Source organism: Eleginops maclovinus, chromosome 11 (assembly GCF_036324505.1).
Source record: "Eleginops maclovinus isolate JMC-PN-2008 ecotype Puerto Natales chromosome 11, JC_Emac_rtc_rv5, whole genome shotgun sequence".
Lineage (NCBI taxonomy): Eukaryota > Metazoa > Chordata > Actinopteri > Perciformes > Eleginopidae > Eleginops > Eleginops maclovinus.
This window is the reverse complement of record NC_086359.1, coordinates 18,071,755-18,090,120: the sequence shown is the minus strand read 5'-3', so window position 1 is coordinate 18,090,120 and position 18,366 is coordinate 18,071,755. Positions and strand designations below refer to the sequence as shown.

General features: G+C 38.6%; 1 protein-coding gene across 1 annotated transcript in view; it reads left to right on the top strand.

Moving 5' to 3' along the window:
• The first annotated feature begins 7,959 nt into the window (after window positions 1-7,959).
• The window catches only part of pcdh1a (protocadherin 1a), an 89,140-nt gene continuing 78,733 nt past the window's right edge, over window positions 7,960-18,366 (top strand). The window contains exons 1-2 of the mRNA XM_063895801.1: window positions 7,960-8,442; window positions 16,793-17,607. Of these exons, the coding sequence (XP_063751871.1) occupies window positions 16,813-17,607 (795 nt within the window). The 5' untranslated portion in view covers window positions 7,960-8,442; window positions 16,793-16,812. The remainder of the gene's footprint in view (window positions 8,443-16,792; window positions 17,608-18,366) is intronic.

Genomic DNA, 18,366 nt, shown 5'->3' with positions numbered 1-18,366 from the left:
GGGGTCTTTGACTTTCAACTTCTATATTTCCCAGACATCTTACAGGTTTATAAAGAATATATTGCATAAATATGACTTTTAAACATGTTCAAATATTCCATATAAAGAGTAGATCATTCTTCACTTAAATGTAAAATGAAATGATTATTGGCAAGGAGATGCAGATCTTCTATATTAAATTTTTTTCAGACTGCCAGCTGGATCTTGCTTTATTTTTGAGCGAATAGACTTGTGAAATGTGTCGAGTCTGTTACCTACTTGTTAAATGCTTGAACCTTTTTTTTCCTTTATTCAATCATCCTTTGGACTATGATGTTACCTAGTGAGCATCGGGCCAAGTGGATGATACTGCATTTACATTGAATATCAGTCTGCAGCTAAGAGAACTCTGTTATTTTCCTGAGATTACATCAACTAAGGGATAAAAACCTTGAATCCTTTCGACTGCCATTAGAGTGAGTCTGTAATCAGCTAAATGGTTTGGCACAATACCGAGTAAATAATGAAAGTTTGGAAAATAAGACAGAATAACTTCACTTTCCACAGATCAACAACACAATTCAGCTCCTGAATCAGACTGCAAACCTAGAGGAATGCCACCATTTGCTAATCCTCTCCCATCTATAGAATTCATTTATTACTTTTTACATAATTTAATCTTTTTAAAGAGCAGGACCAAAATGCTAAGTGGCTCGATTTGCTCTCAGTCTCTCTCTGGTGTAGGGTTTGCAGCTGTGCAGTGCAGCAAATGACTGCAGGAGTGTTTATAGCCTACTGTTTCTCTATCACAAATGTTGTTGTGGATGCTATTGCGTGCCTAACTGTCAGGATCATGTGGATATAATCCCAACCCAGTGGCAAACATAAACAATAAACAGAAAACAGGAAATGCAAACGGTAGCTCCTGGCATAGTTAAACCCAGTGCGACCCCCCCCTCCCAAACCCTTTAAGAAAAATACTGACAACCCTGCACTGCTGCATATCATCTGCAATGCACTGAATATCAGAACAAGGCATGAGTTTAAGACATAGAAGCGCATTTACATGACAGTAACAGGATTACCTAACCCAGCACAATGTAGTCAGCATGTAAAATTAATAATTTTTACAAAATTGCTTGATTGTAGACCAGTTTTGTGAAGATGAAGGGACGGTTTTCAAAGCACCTTGTTTTCCCATGTTCTGATATTGCATTTCCTACAAGAGGGAGGAACGATGCGGATCCTCCCACCTCTTAATGCTCTCTGCTTCCTAGAGAACCCTTACTGTTAATTAACCATACCACAAGGGGCCAAACATAAGTCCAAATGCCTCCTTGTTTTGAGTTAAGTTCACCGTATTCTCTTACAGTGAATAAGAGCAAGGCACAGAGGCTGCATAGAGAATAAATGACTATCTAGCATTAAGTGGGAAGCTAAGGGGAGCTGAGGGTCAGCGCAGACGTCTGAAGACTAAAAAAAAATGTTATCCAATTTAAGCATAAGGTTTAAAACAAGCAAGATCTTGTAACAGTGTGACTGTTAATATGATAGTATCTATTTTATCCAAAATCAGGCCAAGGTTGTGAATGCATGTTGGGTAAAGTAGGCGAAAGAATGAAACAATACAGCTTCCAAGACTCTCATTTTGACTGACATAAACTAAACAAACATAATACAATTAAAATAAACATAATTTTGGTTAAATGTAAAGTAGTTTCTGAAAAAACAAACATTATCAAGCTTCTGGTCTCTCCGAGTCCTGAGCACAAAAGCTGCTTCCAATTTAAATTAAGTTTGAAAATTACAACACAAAAATAGAAAAATCTGGGTACATGTACACAAAGCAATACATGGTGTCGGGACTGGGTTTGTCACCATTAACGGTAACCAAATGAAACAGAACTTTCTATTGATTATAATGGTTATATTTCGGAATCATTCATGATAATGCAAGAAAACAAGAATATTTCACATAATGTATTTTATACAACCACCCATCTCTTCCTACTTTGGCTTTGTGCCAAATGTTTTTTTACAGCTGAGCTCCCCACCTTACTCATGTTTGATTGTGTTTGCAAAAGATAAACAAGTGTTCAAGAGTCAACTGATAACGGGAATGGACAGCTGCTGGTGGAAATATTAGCCGGTAAATTGTTCAGCCTTTGTAACTGCCAATCAGAAATGCACACATACACACACAGAGCTAAATCATGACAGGGATGATGGGGAGTGGCGCTGACAGCTTTAAAAACACACCTCTTTAAATCTCCTCAGATGCCAGGGCCATTAGGAAATCAGTTGTCCATTAAGACGTCTCGTTTTGTCGGCATGTCAACCTTCAGAGTATTATGTTGTTGTTTCTTCTCTATCTTTCTTTATGTCATTGACATGTGAAGATGATTGAATCATTAGGCGTAGTGAAAAGAGACTTGTATCATAACAATAACAACGACATCTTATACATGTTAACTTACTTAAGGTAGATAATAGAATAGAAAGCATGTACCTAAAGTTCAGGTAATAAAACACAAGTCCTGTTTAAGACGTAATGTAATTTGTATTGCACTCTTAGTGGTATTAATACCTCTGTTATTATGAATCACACGTTCATTATGAAGGTTTACACAGACCTGCTTTACACCCAATATAATGTTAATATATTGTGGCAAATCTGCTCTGATTGGTAAGCTACTGTCCTCTATTTAAGAGGCCTTAAAATTATGAGTAATACCAACATAAAATCAGCTTGATGTTGATATCAGGAGTTTTAGGACTAGGCACAAAGAAAGAAATTGAGTTGAAAATTAGAAGATTTGTTTGTTTTCCATTTTCAATTTTGAAATGTCGAGAATAAAGTTGAAATGTCAAGAATGAGAGTGAACTTTCAGTTTTATTGCAAGGCATGAGACAAAAAAAATACTATATGTTTTTTTCAAAGTCAAATAATTGACTAGTTAATTTGTTGGGAATACAAATGCAACAAAAGTCCTTCCTCTTCATTTTTGTAACTTTTACCTGCCTCTAATACGTATGTATTGAACTATTTTCTTAGAGAAGAAAAAATATTTATATTAGACCAGGGATGAAAACGTAAATGGGATTTGATCAAATGTGCATCACAAAGCACAAACTAAAGTAGGCTCTTGGACCGTGTACAAAAGGAAGTTGCTTTTATTTTCAACCTATGCCCGTTGAATCGATCTTAAGAAGTGTTTATAATTCGTATGGAACATAAGAAATCAAAAAATAAAATGATGACTGTCTTTGAATTCAACGTTTCTAAGGTTTTCATTTGTAGTCTACCACTTTGGCAGATACTGGACATTTCAACTATTTATGTGCTACTTTTAGCTTTTTATCTCTTTTGTTGTTGACCTTTCCGCTGCTTGTCTGACAGCCAGTTTTCACACTCTCTCAATTGTATTACAAACTGTTCAGCTGTCAGACTTGACTCAATAAGTGTATTTCTTTATTTTCTAGTGAAAATGTATTTTACGACTTACTCCAACTAGTTTGATATCGTTCCATGTCCACCCTGGAAACTGTTGAAGTACCCCATTGGGTAAAATGGCTACTCCACAGTTTAATGTCTCATTAAATGTGTATAAACCTCTTATATTATACGTTTAAATTCAGCAATTTTTTTTGCACCTTACTAGTTTTTATATTGACGGTTGTTTACTTTGATGTATTCCCATACTGCCATTTTAATATACACTTAGAACTCCCTTCCCCCATTACAGAATCAATGCCTGCATTCAGAAATATTAGATGATTAGATATTCTTTTTAATATGTATAGATGCACAAGCAAATGGAAAACCTAATTCCAGTCGTGATGAAAACTATTCACTAATCAGATTTAGAGAGCATCAGTGCCAACTCTTCTTCACAAACTGCTGACTCTGTGGCTCGGCTTTGCCTTGGGATTGTACAGTTCAGGAATCATAAAGTTTTCTTTTCGCATCACTGCTCTGTCTTTTCCTCGCTTGACCCATCTGTAACAGCTCCTGCTCCACAAGTGGATGTGCTCCAAATTTAAATGCAACATGTTCTTCAACTCAGTGTCTGTTTCTCTTCATATCTGAAGATGATATATTGCCAAATCTTTTTTATTATTATTATTGTGTGGTGATGTTTAAAGATTAAATCCAGACCAAATCACACATGGCAGAACGATGCTGCTGCACTGACTGATGACTGGGGAGCTTAAATGCTGTTTTATTTCTTTCTACTCCGCGTGATGTCACAGTGGGCGCGTTGATCATTTGTCAAAGAAGTTTTCAAAAGTTAAGCCAAAGTATAAGTGCTAACTTCCCTCTTTTCTAAAAGCCAGCAGGGAGCCACTCAATTAATTGCTTAAAGAAGTCTGATAGTGTAGAAGTCTATGAAAAAATTACATTACTTCTAAGTCCATTTATAACCCTCATATACATGGAAATTATCTCAATATCAGGTTTCAAGTCTTCTTTATTACAGCATGGTGTTCATTTGGTAAATTATCTTCCAATTTTGAGTAAAAATACAATCTCCTTGAATCGTTTCAGAACTGTGACCCATTCACAGTGTCTTTTCACTACAAGAAAGTACATTTGTTTCATTGTATTGGCTTAAAATGTCTTGCTCATTTGTTTCTTCTAAACTCATCCTTCTCGAGTTACTTTACATAATAGCAACAACTACATTTGAGCTTTTCAAAATGTTACCCACAAACTAATGGGTGACTCATGATGAGTACATACACTTCTATTTTGTTTTTCGTATGCTTGTACAAAATGTCACATAGCAGTCACCAACTCAACACAATACATGTGAACAATAATATAAATGCGGACAATTAAAAATCTAAACAGAGATAAATTAACTTCATAAAAATCCAATTATAAGACAAAAGGGATAAATGCTTCTTCTTTATGTCCACTTCTGTGTGTCACATCAAACACCAGCTGTGACATCAATGACAGTGATGTGAATAGAGCCTTTGAGTAGAGCCTTTGTTAACATTTCATCCTATAGAGAGCAGTGCAGCAGCAGGAATTTCTCCTATTTTTCATTCAGAGTGGAGTTGCTCTTCAAAGTGTCGACTATTGCGGCAGCTTTTTCTATATTCCCTCATTTCCCTCTCCTTAGATGTATCCCCATTTCTGATTTGTATGTGTGCCAACTGTATAGTGTCTGTAGGCCTCCTGTGAAAGTGTGTGTGTTTGTCGACGGGGGGACCATCTCCAGGTGTGGTATGTGATAAGAGAATAGATGTAAATGTATACAGATCACATTCACAAGCAATGTTGCTGCAAAAGCAAACAAACCATGAGCTTGGAATTAAAACAGCCTGTTTGCCTACAGTGTATTCAGGCATGCCGAGCTTTAAAGTTTTCACCGTCAATTGATGAAAATGGAGATGGGTCTCAAGCATAATTTTTAAAGAAAACTTGCTTAATTAATACTCTTGACAGTGATTATACAACTAAATCATATTTTTGAAAAGGAAATCTGTAAGTATGAGGCTGTAATATTCAGGGCACTGGCCACCGAAAACGTGCTGGATAGATACAGCATGGTGGGAAGACTCTTTTGGGGAATTTGGTAGGGTTTGAGGGCATTTTCTGCTTTTGTTCCGATGCACCGGTTACCCTTGCCTTGTCCTCATTTTACCTCTCTTATATTCAAATATGGCCAAGAGAAAAAGGTGAGTGGGAATCAAACAGGCCTTTAATCTTTAAACTGAATAAAGAGATCAAATGAACCAGTATTTCTGACCACTCAGATATATCAGAAATGGACAACATGGATTGATCACAAAAAAAAGAAATGGACAACATGGTTTGAACGTTGTCTGTCTGACCTGTTTGGTTTAGGACATGCAAACATTTCAATGAATTCATTCTCTGAGAGCCCACCACATTTATTATCAAAAAGATGACAATACTTGTGAGACAGTATAAGTACTGCTATCTTAAAACTTGTTTATTTAAATGATTAAATAGAGGCATAAAGCATTTTTTTTCATGCACTATCAACTATGTTGACAGTTTGAGCATTTTGCGAACATGTTATACATATCCTAAACACAATGTTTTAAACATCACATTTTCAAAATACCAAATATAACTGGAGAAGTTGAATCATGGTATTTATTAGTAAAGTTTTTACCCAATTCCTCAGTAGTGTTTTGCAAAATCTATAGATTTTTCAACACACATCTTGGAAGGCTGTTTTCTCAAAGATAATTGCTCATATATAATTTGTAGTCTGATTAACTGAGCTATTTAATCCTCCAACATGACAAAAATGGCTGCTAACAATATTTTCTGATTTATGAAGTGATACAGAGAGATATCCATTATCCAATGTATTACAACTTTTGACTTATATTTCAAGAAATAAAACATGAAAATTGAAACTTAGATTTATTAAATCTTTAGTTTTATGTTGCAGAAATGTATTCACATTAGCACAGATGATGTCTGTGGTATCTGGGGAAGTTTCATGGTAATATTTATTACTTATTAAGTCAAAATCTATGAAATCAAATTAGATAAAAATGTATTCAGGATCAAAATATTGTCAAATGTAACGTATATTAAGATACAACAACAACAACAACAACAGCAAAAAAACGTATACTATGTCAATTAAATAAAAATGATGTGTTTGCAAATAATTGGTCGGAAAATGGAATTACTTTCCCAATTATGACAGTTTTTACCCAATAACAGTTGTATTGTATTAACATTGGTATATTCTAATAGAATACACATGTTAAGTTCTGTTCCTCTCACATTGTTTACTTCTCTTTTTCCAGGCGACTCATGAGCCACCTGTAAAAAAATAATACTTTTGCCGTTATTAGTATGACTGCAGAAGAGCAGCATAGCAGTGTCAGTGCGTGGGCGGGAGCTCTAATATGATTGGCTGAGGGACACTATAAGCCTGAGTGGCAGCTCTTAATGGGAGCCCTGGAGAGGTAACCCAACAGCTGTGTGTTTGCAGCTAATGAGAGATGGGGGAGGAGTAAAGGATCACAGACTGGAAACACTGTGATAAACTCTTGCCTCAGAATGGCTGGGGAAGATAGGAAATCAAGTTTTCTCCGGAGGGGACGTTGCTTAAGGCTTTCTTTTGTGACAAAATCCCGCGTTTGACTCATTGCTCCTTGTCCATTGCTTGTGTTTTAAGCAGTTATGATCACTGGCATCAGCGTTGTGGAAGAAAGGAGGAGAATAACTGTGGCGTGGGATGGGTTTGCTCCCTGCTGAGCCATGCTGATTTATAGCCCACAGCAAAAGCATTGTTTTTTTGTTTTTTTTTTAATTACACTGCTGCAGTTTTTAAACAGATGATGTTAGTTAATCCAAATGTAACCAACAGCATTTTCATTGTCTCCACTCGCAGAAAAAAAAGAAGCAACAATAGGCCTATAATGTGCTTGTCTCAGACTTCAATGTTATCATTCAATTTCCCTCCTAATTCCCTCAGCTGAACTGTGTTAGTTCCTTTCCTTATTATAACCGCCTGAGGGTGGCGCCAAATGAATAAATAGTGGCAGCACCAGCTTCCATTTTGGGCCATTCATTTTGCTACATGGAATGCATATCAACAAGTAAACTGTCAGTGCTACCTGTTACATCACGTTTGGACACCTTTGTGCATTTTTCGTAGCAGGGGTTGGTTTTTTGCAGCAGCAGTGTAACACATGTACAGACTGCAGGAATATTCTCCAAGGTTGCATTGAATTCGCCCCATTTGAGGTGACCCAGTTTGATGAGATCTTAAACTGTTGGAAATCACACAATTTCCTGGTAGGCAGCCCGGGCATAATGTGATGTTGAGTGTGAAGTTGCTGTGTGCTGCGGTGGATAAGAGCCCCACCTCCTCCCACGCTCTGATGAGTAGGAAGAGAGATAGGGAGAGAGGGGAGAAACTAACGGAGCCACAGCATCTCCACACTTGCTCTCTGGAAATGCTTCAGATTGGCTTCTTGTCTTAGGGTTGGTAGGCTTATTCCGTTGCACAACGAAAAATTAAAATAACAATCGTTCAGACATCCCAGTGCGTCCGTAGTTCTCACATCAGAGGAAGCGCTCTGTAAACTTGGAGCGAAGCGATGCGCCACCGGGTGCGTATCTTGGCAGAGATCAGTTCTTAAGGATTTGGAAATGGCACACAGTGGGCTATCCCTGTGGAATGATTGACCCCTGCGTTTTCCAGCTCTATCATATATTCAAATATCGATCAGCTCATAACTTCCAATATTTTCCACGGACAGAATTCTGCCGGGACGACACGGAATCCGGAGATTTTTGGAAGTTGCAAATTGCTGTGAGTGGATTTTGATGCTGCTGAAGTTATTTTGATGTGACGGAGGTTTGAGGGTGAGCCACCTGCCTCTGGGATCCCCGGTGAACACATCAACTGCGGACGGATCGGCGACGCGCTCATAGAGAAGTCTCTGGCTCAGGTAATGATGTCGAAATAACCGAGAAAGTTGTCGCGATTTTGTCTATAATTTTCCGCCAGGGAAGTTTCTGTCTTAACGACTCCTAACGCAGACCATTATGCCAAACGGACTGTTTTTAGCCTACAACAAGTTGTCACAGGCGAGCTCTGTGTTACAGGTTGATGGACAGATATGTCATCCTCAATAACGATGCGCTGCCCGATTAGTAACGCAAATAAATCGAGTTCTAGCCTCCGTGAGTAATGGCATTAAGACATTATCATATATATCATTGCACTTCACCCACGCTTGAATATGATTTGTGCTGGCGATCGGCTAATTGCTCCTCATATCATGATTCTGTGAACAATCTGAACCATTTGCATCATTCTTTCTCTGCAAACATCACTAATTATCATCTTTATTTGAAGTATTTTTTTTCCCATTCTGATGCACAGGCAACTAATCGTCTTTTTTTTTCGTACGGAGAGACTCTCGCGTATAATTGAAGTGGGGGTGAAAAAAAGAAATCTTTGATCAGCGCATCCGCACGGGTAATCTCTCTCTCTCTCTCTCTCTCTCTCTCTCTCTCTCTCTCTCTCTCCCCCCCCCCCCCCCCCCCCCCCCCCCCCCCCACCACACATCCGCCGAGAGTCTGGGGTGTTGTTTCTCGCCACTCACTCGACCACCAGGCACATTTTTGAGAGCCTGCTCCACGTACTGATGTCGGTCTAAGTTCCCACACACACTGGAGGCTACGCTGCCGGTAAAACAGAGCATCAAAAGCTGCCTAAATTACCCACTTCTGCCCCGTATCTGACAACCTGCCTATTAGACATATAATTGATGAATGTGAAGGTGCCACAGTTGATCAATGGTGAACTTTACACATGTCCTTTCCTCTAGTAAAGGAACATGGTTCAATTACATGCACTGTGTCATGTAAGCCCATCTATTTGGTAAACAATTCATTGAAAGGTCGCCAGCAGGGTTTTCTGACATGACTGATCAAACTGTTATTTAAACTTGAGAGGGTAGAGCTGTAAGAAATCATTCAAAACCAGAGAAATACTGAATCAGGTTGTAATTACATGCAAAGCCCGAAATGGAATAAAAAGCATAGGACCTATGTGTATACCTAGTTGTAAGATAGGTCAAAAGTCGATCAGTGGGCATTTCAATGAAAAGTCGTTACTTATTTTTCATGAAACATGGCAGAAAATTCTGGTTTCAACCTCTCTGATGTGAATATTTCTGAATTGCTCTATCATACCAAACTCATTATCTTCTGGTTTCACAACAACATGTAAAGGCATCATTTTCGGCTTGCACATCCTGACAATTTTTATATTAATCAAGAAAATAATGAGTCTGCAATAAGTTGAATCAACTGTTGCAGGCTTATACATCTCCGTCTTATGTAGTAATGTCTGAATGCAAACTCCTTGATCTCAGTGCATTTTATGGCATTCTTTGTTGAGCAGCCCACATGCATAGCTAAATGCCCCTGCCCTTAGCAGGTGTTTCCACTCAAAGACTATTCCTTTCTCATTACCAACAGCCAGGGTTTACTGTCTTGCTGTGTAACATTTTGCAGTAAATTATTTTGGAAGATCAGCTGTAAGGGGACCTAAACTGTGATACTAGCCATCATAAATCATGCTGGTGGGAGGGTAATGGGTTTTACCTGTTATACTAGCTAAAGGCGCAGAGTCAGCCCATACATCAAATCACCTCAGTTGAGAAAATCATTAAATCATCCGTTATCTTTTCGCACACTACCACAGCTTGGGAGAGCACATCTTACAGACATTCATGAGCTTGATCTGTGACCAAGTAACAGGTGACAGTTCAAATTCTGTAGAGAAACAAAAGCTGCTGCCGCACTCTAATGATTTTCCTTGACATTATTATTAATTTGCAATTATAGCTAAGTTGATTCTACCCGTGAGTCATTTCCGATGGACCTGTGGAGCGGCCAACTTAAAGAGCAAATGTCACCCAGTCAGTCACTGAGTTGACTCAGTAGATAGTCTGTCTCTATGGTAACGAGGATGGGCGCACATGCTCTGCAGCACAATTATACCATTCATTGTTTTTTACATACCCTAAATTAAGACAGTAACATGTATGGAGCCATACACAAATTCTTTTGTTACTTATAAATATATATATTTATATTTAACTATTAAAAACGGATCTCATATTATAATATTTCTATCCCCTTCAGTTCTTTAAATATATGATTTGCAAATAATTAATAAATGGCAAAATGACCATACTTGAAATATACAATGTTGTGGCAGTAAAATAACTGAATGAATACAGGATGGTCATTGTAGATTTGACACACTTTTGCCAATTTAGACACACAAAATTACTTTCGCATTAATATTCAGTGGTTTCATAACTAAATATTACGAGCCAATATCATGTTAACATTGCACTTTGTTTTTTGCACCATCCCCCAGATCAATTTGACAACACCGAGTTCCTGCATCCAAAGTCAAAGTCAAAGTTTCCACATGTGTACAGAACATTGAAATACCGTTTCTGGCGGTCAGACAGTGCAAATATAAACAAGAACATATAACATAAAAAGATAGGAGTGTAGAAAAAAAGGGGGGGTTAAAGGGGTATACAAAAAAAACCTAAGTAATATATACATACATTAGACACAATCAACAGTTTGACGGTAGTGCAAGTAGTTCTTTAGTGCAAAAAATACTTTGAGCAAAGTACATTTTCAGTAGCCGCGGAGAATAGAAAGTGACTGGTGCTGGATCCAAGAATGTAGCCTATGGGAATACCCCAGTGTAAAACAAACTCCGTATTTGTGACATTGACTTTGTGGTTATTTTATTTAGAGTATTCATTCACTGAATTACCGGAATGCATGCTTTATTATGATGATATTGTTACTTATCATACGATTTTGGCCGTATCGCCCAACTCTATGTCTAAATTATTAACATTAGTCATTGAAAAGTACTAGGAAGTAGCAAGACATGATAATCAAACTGCTATTGTGACATGTTGGTATGATGCATTGATAGCCTGCTACTAGTAGCCGGAGAGAAAGCCCATTTCTTGTTGTTAAAGCATTTGTTAAGGGGAAAATGATTTTAGCCTTTTGCTTTCTTGCCAATGATATTGTGGACATTAAGGAGTCTCTTGATTGAATTACAGTGTTAATAGACAAGCGTATGCACTCTTACTCTAACAAGAGGCGTTTTGTGTGCTATTAAAAGGTGTTGCATTTGTTAACTCACTTGAGTTACCGCAAGTGAAACCTAACTTTGACTCTTGTCATAATTTGTCTCTTTTATCAGGGGTGTAACACTATAAAGATTACATTAATATGGTGCATTATGTCTCACAACTTCGCTTGAAAAAGAAAATCATAACAATTAATGCCCTGTCAACCTCACTTTCCTTTTTCCTTCCAACTTTTAAAGTCAACATACCAGAAGAGAGTTTGACAACTACCAGTGCAAAAGGATTTTTGGCAAAACACATGCGGAGCAGTTTTTGATCGAAGTTTTGAAATTTTGAGCGAAGGAAAATGATCCTGTAGGTGCAGATATTTCTGCGCCTTACACTGACCGACATTCAAACAGATGGTGGAGGAGTGTGTTTGTTAGCCAAGACGGAACCAGTTTTTCAGAGGTCATTGTTATAGCTGGGTTCAGCCCCCCTTGCTTCGTTAAGTCAGAAAACATGTCCCTCTTGGGAATGGCCAAATGTGTAGGGTCAGTGATTGTAGACTTGTTGAAATTGAAATGTTCCCTTCCACCGTGGGGTCAGCTGGGTGGTGTACTGTGTGTGGGCTCCAGGTGAGAGTCAATCAGACCTTGCCGTTGGACTGATGTTTAGCTGCCAGAGGAGTCTTTCACCTTCTCCTCTGTGAGGAGCGCAGCACTGGCACTGAGCCTTTGGGGAGAGCTGTAGGGATAGAGGATAGCAGGCAATTGCTAGCAGGAATTTGGGTGATCACTGTCATTCAAAATAGCATTGGAGGAAATGATTAGACAGGAGCTGATGTCCTCATTTCTGCTCCCGCCAGTGAAATTCCCTCATTTTCTGATTGTGAATGCTTTACGCTTCTTGCTTTGTCCAAAAGAAAAACATACTAATTAATCCCTGCACCTTTGGTTAAAGTGGAAAGAGCTCAGTTTGGATTAGGGGTAGTTTCATGAATTTTGATTCTAAAAACTGCATAATAAACTAAGATAAAGATGAATTTGACCGAGCATCATTACAATTACACATTTTCTACAAACAGTGCGATAATATTGTTACCATGAATTCTATTGGTCTCAATAAGGGTGTAGAATAAATCTGTTATTTTGTCTTTTTTTAGTGGTAAATCCTGCCAGTAAACACATTTTTTTCCCCTTAAAGCAGTAGAACATTTGTTGTCAATCACAACACTATATTTCAGTGAAATTTGACGGAAGAGACAACAGACTTCCAGGCAGAGTATGCAGGAGTAGGAATAATTTCCCCCGCTCTCTTATAGCCGTGCTTATCTATAGAGGTCGTTGGCAGGTGAAGGGGTATGCTCGGGTAAGTTTTTCCCGTAGGTTGTCAGTCTGTAGGGTGATGGCCATGCTAAGAATGAGTCATGACACACAGACTCTGGTCTTGCATTAGACCTGTCTCCCAAGATGGTCTTTATAAGCTGGGTTTTGGCCAGGGAAGAGTTCTTGTTGCGTGGCGAGCGCAGGGGTCATGAACTTCATTGTTGAGCAGTTTTGCTTTGACTGCATTCTTTGTTTCTCAGTTTTCACAGGAAATACAGCAAATGGACGACCCATCAGACAGTTTGAGTCTTTGAAAGTCCACCTCCATACTGTGGTACAGGCTGCCTTTAGTTTTTCTCTATGTTGGAACCATCTGGACCATTGCATGATCACAGCATGAGGCAATGTGCTGAACGCTGCTTCAGTTGAGTTAAAGTGTTCTCCTCAGTAAGAGTGGATGCGTTGATTTGATTTCTTCAGACATTTCTTCAGAATATGTGTTGCTCTTTTAAAAGTGTGCAGGTCAGCGTGTTTGTGCAGGATGGATTTTGCAGTGCACGGAGCTTATAGGAATTACAGCATGAGCCCTTAAGGCCGTGCAGAGCCCTAATAGCTCTGCGTAAAGGAAGTGTAGTGTCCTGCACTCATTCAACAAGTAGCACAGTAGGGGTCATCTTAAAATTATCCAAGTGGATTGTCCTTTGGTGTAGCTGCCATGAAGTATAGTAGCAGGCAGTTTTTTAAAATAATTATATTGTGCTTATTATTTAAAATACAATTAATGAACAAAGAACTCTCTGCAGTGATTCTGTCAGTAAAGCTCCACTGTGATGCCACAGATAATGAATGTTGACAGGGTATGTTTATAATAAACAAGGGGATTTTACTTTCTTAGCAATTCCTGATGATTTCAGTGTTAAGATGCCTGATCCAGTGCAAGAACCTGCCCCACGCTGTTATTCTAAAGCTCCTTTTCCCATTGGATAAAAAACCCTCTAACAACCACTAACATCTGTTCATAGGGAAAGGTTGTAATCGACATCTTATCCCAGGATAAATGACTCTGCAGTAGTCACTGGTATTTATTGGCTCCAGCTACAATCGACAGTGATGTATTTGACACACTTTGAAATTAATATATCATACAAAAAATCTTAAGAACTTAAAAATGTAAGCATGCTTTCCTGAAAGCCACCAGAATGAATTGTTAGAAAGAGTAATTTTACCACGCTTTTTATTGTAAAACTCACTTTCAACAATATATTAATATGAAACTAATCTAACCTGTCTTTATTAGTCTTAACGCTGTTCAGGAAAAGCCAAGAGGATGTGTACTCATCTACTTGTTTTCCACTGTTTATGCACTCATTTTGGTTGACAAAGAGTATAATTGTACAGTTAAGTCCTTACAAAAGGAGTGCTTGGAGTGGTTAAGAAGAACTGTTATATCAATGACACATTGAATACACTGGAAAAGCTAGCTTCTTGTAATTTTATGCTGAGTTATGTTTTGTGATTTGCCTGAATCAGCTCGTAGTCTTGTGGGTCTACCACACCATCTGGGATGGCAGATGATAACCAAGTTTTTTAGAGGATAAAATGCTGAGATGGAGGAAATGACATTCCTAGTTGTATTCAGCAGTATTAATTCATCCATTTTCCTGCTCAGGTAGTGGACTCTTGCGAGATTTGCAGTAGTCTATTGGTGAGAAATCTCAGCAAATCATACGTTCCCCTTCGCTACTGCCTTGCTTTGAGATGAGGGGAAAAAAACATGCTGTCAAGCTTTTGATAAAATATTTGTGAGATAGAAGCCCATGTGCACAGTGTCAGTAATATTCACCTGATAAGAGATGCTCACTGACTGATGCGTTTTTCACAAATAACATGAATTTTAATGTCAATGTAAACAAAGAAAAAGGAACACCAATTCACCGTGGCTGCCAGGCACGGTGCCATCTGGAAGACAGGCATGAGGCCAACTGGAAGACATTAATTCATGAGTGTCATCAACCATAACAATCATGTCACTATCAAAGCATGCCTATTCATTCTGGAAGTGGCTGTAATAGTAGGGGGACAGTTACAGCTAAACAAAATGTTATAACCTTAATTACGGTTTTCATTTTGAAATGGTCATTTTATGGGAAAAAACATCTTGCAATGTTAAAATCAGTACAAAACGAGACAGGGAAAAGATGTCACAAGTGATCATTTTTCAATGTTAAATTTCAGTTTTTTAGTAGCACCAGTATGCATCCCCTGATTATGTTTTTACACCTGCCAGCCTTTTTTTTATTCCTGTGTACACATGAACACACAAAATGCACACTCACCGTTCACGGCACATTGACTCGAGACTCCCCCTGCAAATGTAAAAAGGGACACATCGATAACTGGGCAATTAGTGCATCAATAACCTGCATTTCCAATTTTAATGTATTCAAAAGGAATTGTATTTCTCATTGGTTTTATGTATATTTGTTTTCTGCTGTCTCGCTTAGTACACATTTGCTTTGCTCCTCGCTGCAACATTGTTTCATGTGAGGAGATGCAGAATGTATTTGAGCTCACAATAACACCATCTGACCATGTGTATTTCTATCTTTCTCACAAGCACACAAACTAAGGCTGCACTGATCTCGCTTATCTTTCCCTAAGGGTCCCTCGGGGAACTGGCTGATATTAGATCCAGAACCGGTTCTCCTTTTTATTCAATTGAAATGATTCTATGTGTTAAACACATTTTTTGTATCTACGTGGTGATGTAGACGCCGAAAAACGTGCCCAAACATACACTTTAAACTGGTGGCCATTACTAAATTTACCTGGGAATTGGGCCTTGATTCTTAACCCAAACGTCTGCTCTCCTTTCAATTACCAATAGAACTCACACACAAGGAGACAAAATAATTGTATTCTAAAATCAACGTAGTATGAACAAACCCAGTATTTTCTAGCTGGAGGGAATACAGATCAAAGAAGACGCTAACATAATGGGTTGTAATTACAGAGTTTAAAGGTTCAAAATCAAACATAATGATACAATGTTCAAGCTAGCCGGTAGCGATAGAGGAAAGATGGAGAATTCTGCATTGTTTCAAAATGTAAGTGATAATTGCTTAATCTACACAAAAAAAAATATCTGTTCTCTATACCTCAACCACTCTGGGAATGCAAGCTCTCGTTGTTAGAGGCCTCTCGTGTAATGAAAACAATCAATCCGCTTTCATCAACGGACACTATATTGGCAAGTTTGTAAGGCTTCATGTGTGATTTTTATTTTTTTTACCATAGGTTCCATTTAAGCAACATGGCTCCCCGCTCAATGTTCAGGAGTGTAATACCAAAATAATGAGTCTCATAGGCAATTTGATTTTGTAGTACACTTTTATTTGATTACGCAGCTGAAACAATACCATCCACACCGGCTCTCGAGTTTGTTGTGTGTGTAAGCTCACAAGATACAATTTCTTGTTCCTGCTGTAATTTACACAGGAAATGTGTAAGGCTGAGACATTCATTGAACATATTGAAGCTCTGGGACAGAAAGGAAACCAAACTGGGAAATATTCATCAAGCCTCTTTTCCCTTTTTTGTTATAATCGTCTAATTATTATATTGTGCTTTGAGGCCTGTTGCAGATTTGTGTGCTACTTATTCCTATTAGTGCTCGGTTATAATGAAGAAAATACACTCAAGACACATTGTTTCTCTGCCGACCGCATGATCAGTTGATGTGACTTGATATAAGAGTTCAGCAAGTATTGCGCCAGGTATTTAATAGCTTAGTCCGAACCAAAAAAGACAACATTTTGACAGAAATACTTTTTGTTATTTTACAGGCAGATCTTCTGATGACCTAATGGAACTACATCTACAACTAGTGCTGTTCTGGGTCCTTGTGCTGCACTGTGGATCTGCTCAAGGCAGTATCCTGTACAGGGTCCAGGAGGAGCAGCCCCCCAACACTCTGATTGGTAGCCTGGCAGCAGACCAGGGTCTTCCAGACTCGGGCCATCTCTACAAGCTGGAGGTCGGGGCCCCCTACCTACGTGTTGATGGAAAGACCGGGGACATTTTCACCACCGAGATACCCATCGACAGAGAGACCCTGAGGGACTGTCGAACCCTGGTTAAGGGCAAACCCTGCTACCTTGAATTTGAAGTATCGGTGACAGACCTGATACAAAACCAGAGCCCACGACTGATTGAAGGACGCATTGAGGTACAGGACATCAATGACAACACTCCACAATTTCCCTCTTCTGTGCTCACCATTTCAGTCCCTGAAAACACAATCATGGGGGCGCTATTCTCCATACCTCTGGCTACTGACAGGGACTCAGACAGGAATGGGGTGGCGGATTATGCACTGACTGCAGGGCCAGATGCAGCAACCCTATTTGGTTTACAGGTGGCTGACGACAGGGGGGGGAAGCTCCCACAGCTTATTGTCCTGGGCAACCTAGATCGCGAGTTAAAGGATTCCTATGACCTCACCATCAAGGCAATGGATGGAGGAAATCCACAGCGCTACAGCAGTGCTCTGCTGAGAGTGGTAGTCACTGATGCCAATGACAACTCTCCCAAGTTTGAAAGGTCCACGTATGAGGCGGAAGTGTCCGAAAACAGTCCAGCGGGGCACTCTGTGTTGCAGGTAAGATTTGGCTACATATAAACTTGACTTCAAGAACTTAATTTATATCAATATGTAGTCTGGAGGAAAAGTGAAATTGCTAAGAAATTAGTTTCTGCTGCTTGATGTTCTACTTTGTGTTTTTGTTAGTTGCTGAACATACGATTCAGACTCAAAGAGAGAAACACTCAATAATACACAATGAAATACACAATTTATCAAGATGTTTTTGAAAAATAAGTCTTGTGCTTCATGTTTTCTGCATTGCTTATTCCTCAGATACAGAATTCTATTGACAATTCAAATAAAAGATGGATATTTTATTTTGCCATTGTGCTTTAAAATGCTTAAAACTAGCCTTAAAACTCTGAATGTTCAAAATGTAACCTCACATGAAGAATTCTTTAGAAACAAAAGGTCCAAACTTAGTTGTTGTCTACTACTACTAACAAGATATACAAATTATGTATATACAGGTAACCAAGCTGCATATTCTTTTTTGTGCTATCATACCTGCATTCAAATAATTACAGATGCACAATGACTGTAGTCAAAGAGTACTCTTAGTAGGAATTTCTCTGCTTACCACTGGTAACTGTCACGAAAGAGAAAACAATCCTTTTATCTTGCTCTTGGTTTTATGTGAATCTTTTCTCTGGCCTATTTCTGCAACAAAAGGACGAGTGGGGGGCATAACCATCAAAAGCTTAGAGGAAGGGCAATAATAAAACAGGCCTTAATAAAGCTGTTCACTTGCTGTGCTTTGAAGTGATCAGGCAA